The 1981-nt window shown below is 49.6% G+C and overlaps 1 protein-coding gene across 1 annotated transcript; it reads left to right on the top strand.

Annotated features, from left to right (window-relative positions):
• Nucleotides 1-213: 213 nt before the first annotated feature.
• LOC141467879 (olfactory receptor 51E2-like) lies at nucleotides 214-1170 on the top strand. Its single transcript, XM_074152585.1, has one exon. The coding sequence runs from the start codon at nucleotides 214-216 to the stop codon at nucleotides 1168-1170; it is 957 nt and encodes a 318-aa protein (XP_074008686.1).
• Nucleotides 1171-1981: the final 811 nt, after the last annotated feature.

Here is a 1981-nt window from a genome sequence, read left to right on the forward strand (position 1 = left end):
TATTTGTTGTTGTATATATCCATGATGGGCTAAAACAACAAGAGGGGAGCTCTCCGTATCGGAATGGCAACTATAAGATTCCCCTGCATTTTGCAGGCACAGCCCCATGGGACTCACGGTCATGGGAAAGGATTTATAAAGCTGCTGTTTCTCTTTCCCTCGCAGCAGGGGATGTGCCATGGCATAGCATGACTGCTCCTCACCCCACGTGCCATGCCCTTCTCCAACGGCTCTGACCCCAGCCCATCCTCCTTCATCTTGGCCAGCATCCCGGGGCTGGAGGCTGCCCATTTCTGGATGGCGATCTTTCTGTGCTCCACGTACGTCGTGGCGGTCGCAGGCAACTGTGCGGTGCTGTTCATTGTCAAGACAGAGCCCAGCCTTCATGCTCCCATGTACTTCTTCCTCTGCATGCTGGCGGCCATCGACCTGGCCTTGTCCACATCCACGGTGCCACGCGTCCTCTCCTTCTACTGGTTCAACACCAGGGAGATCAGCTTCGGCGCCTGCCTCGTCCAGATGTTCCTCATCCACAGCCTCTCAGCCATTGAGTCTTCTGTCCTCCTGGCCATGGCTGTGGACAGGTATGTGGCCATCTGCCACCCACTGAGACACGCTGCCATCCTCACCAATGCTGTGACGGCCAAAATAGGGCTGGTAGCCATGGCCAGGGGAGTCCTTTTCTTCCTGCCTTTGCCTTTGCTCCTCCTGCCCCTTCCCTTCTGCAGCTCCCGGGAGCTGTCACACTCCTTCTGCCTGCACCAGGACGTGATGAACCTTGCCTGCGCCAACACCACCCCCAGTGTGGTCTACGGTCTCATCGCCATCCTGCTGGTCATGGGGCTGGACTCCATCCTCATCTGCCTCTCCTACATCCTCATCCTCAAGGCTGTCTTGCGGCTGGCATCATGGAAGGAGAGGCTCAAGGTGTTCAGCACCTGTGTTGCCCATATCTGCGTGGTCCTGGCCTTCTACGTGCCCCTGATCGGGCTGTCTGTGGTGCACAGGTTTGGGAGAGACCTGGCTCCACTGGTGCATATCACCATGGGGAACGTCTACATCCTGGTGCCCACTGTGCTCAACCCCATCATCTACGGGGTGAGGACCAAGCAGATACAGAGGAGGATCCTCAATTTAATTCACATACACAACAACAGAACTCTCCAGTGACCTGTGCTTGGCTGCTGTCTCCTGTATCCTCACACCAGCTCATCTTGATTTACACTTAGATCTTTGGTGTAGGACTGTCCTCTGTTTGTGGGGCGCCTACCACATGGTGGGAGACTCTGAGGTGCTACCACAAGGCAAAAAGTAAACAGCAATTGTAAACTCCTTCCCAGAGTGTTTATCCTCACTGAACTTGGAGTGAATCTACTACAATGATCCAAATCCAACCCTGACCCAGCAGGTACCACAATGGGAAGGAAAAATGACTCAGTAAACTAATAAAGATGTCTTGACACTGTACTTCTTTGTTCCCATCTCACTCCTAACAATGGCAGAGTCGAGTGAACTCTACAGTGGTTTTTTTTGACTGATTTGGTTAATTCATGGTTTCCACTTGTGACACATTCACTTTCCAAAAACATTTTAGCAAAAGTTTTGTCAGAAGCTTTGGCTGTAGCAATGATCTCTAAGTAAAATAATTACAGGAAAGGACATTATAGATGCAGAAATGTACCTCAGAAGAAGTCTGGGTCTTCAGTCAGGACAGCTCAGCCTCCTTGTACCAGATGCTCTGGAAAAATTTCAGACCCAGAGTTAGTGGTAGCAATTGTAAAAATATTTTCAATTAATAATTATAGTCAATAATATTACAACCTCCCAAGAGAAAAAAATAACCAAGTTATAAATGTAAGTGATAATTCCAAGCTGAAGAAGGTGGTCTTCCTAACTCAAACGTGTTTCATACCTTTCACTTCACACATACTGGGAATTCCTAAGAAGTTATGGATTAGGTTCCAGATCTTCAACTTTCAAG

This window comes from Numenius arquata, chromosome 1 (genome assembly GCF_964106895.1).
Source record: "Numenius arquata chromosome 1, bNumArq3.hap1.1, whole genome shotgun sequence".
In the NCBI taxonomy this organism is placed as follows: domain Eukaryota; kingdom Metazoa; phylum Chordata; class Aves; order Charadriiformes; family Scolopacidae; genus Numenius; species Numenius arquata.

Coding starts and splice junctions, on each gene's coding strand:
- LOC141467879 (XM_074152585.1), top strand. CDS start 214: ATGCCCTTCTCCAACGGCTCTGACCCCAGCCCATCCTCCTTCATCTTG.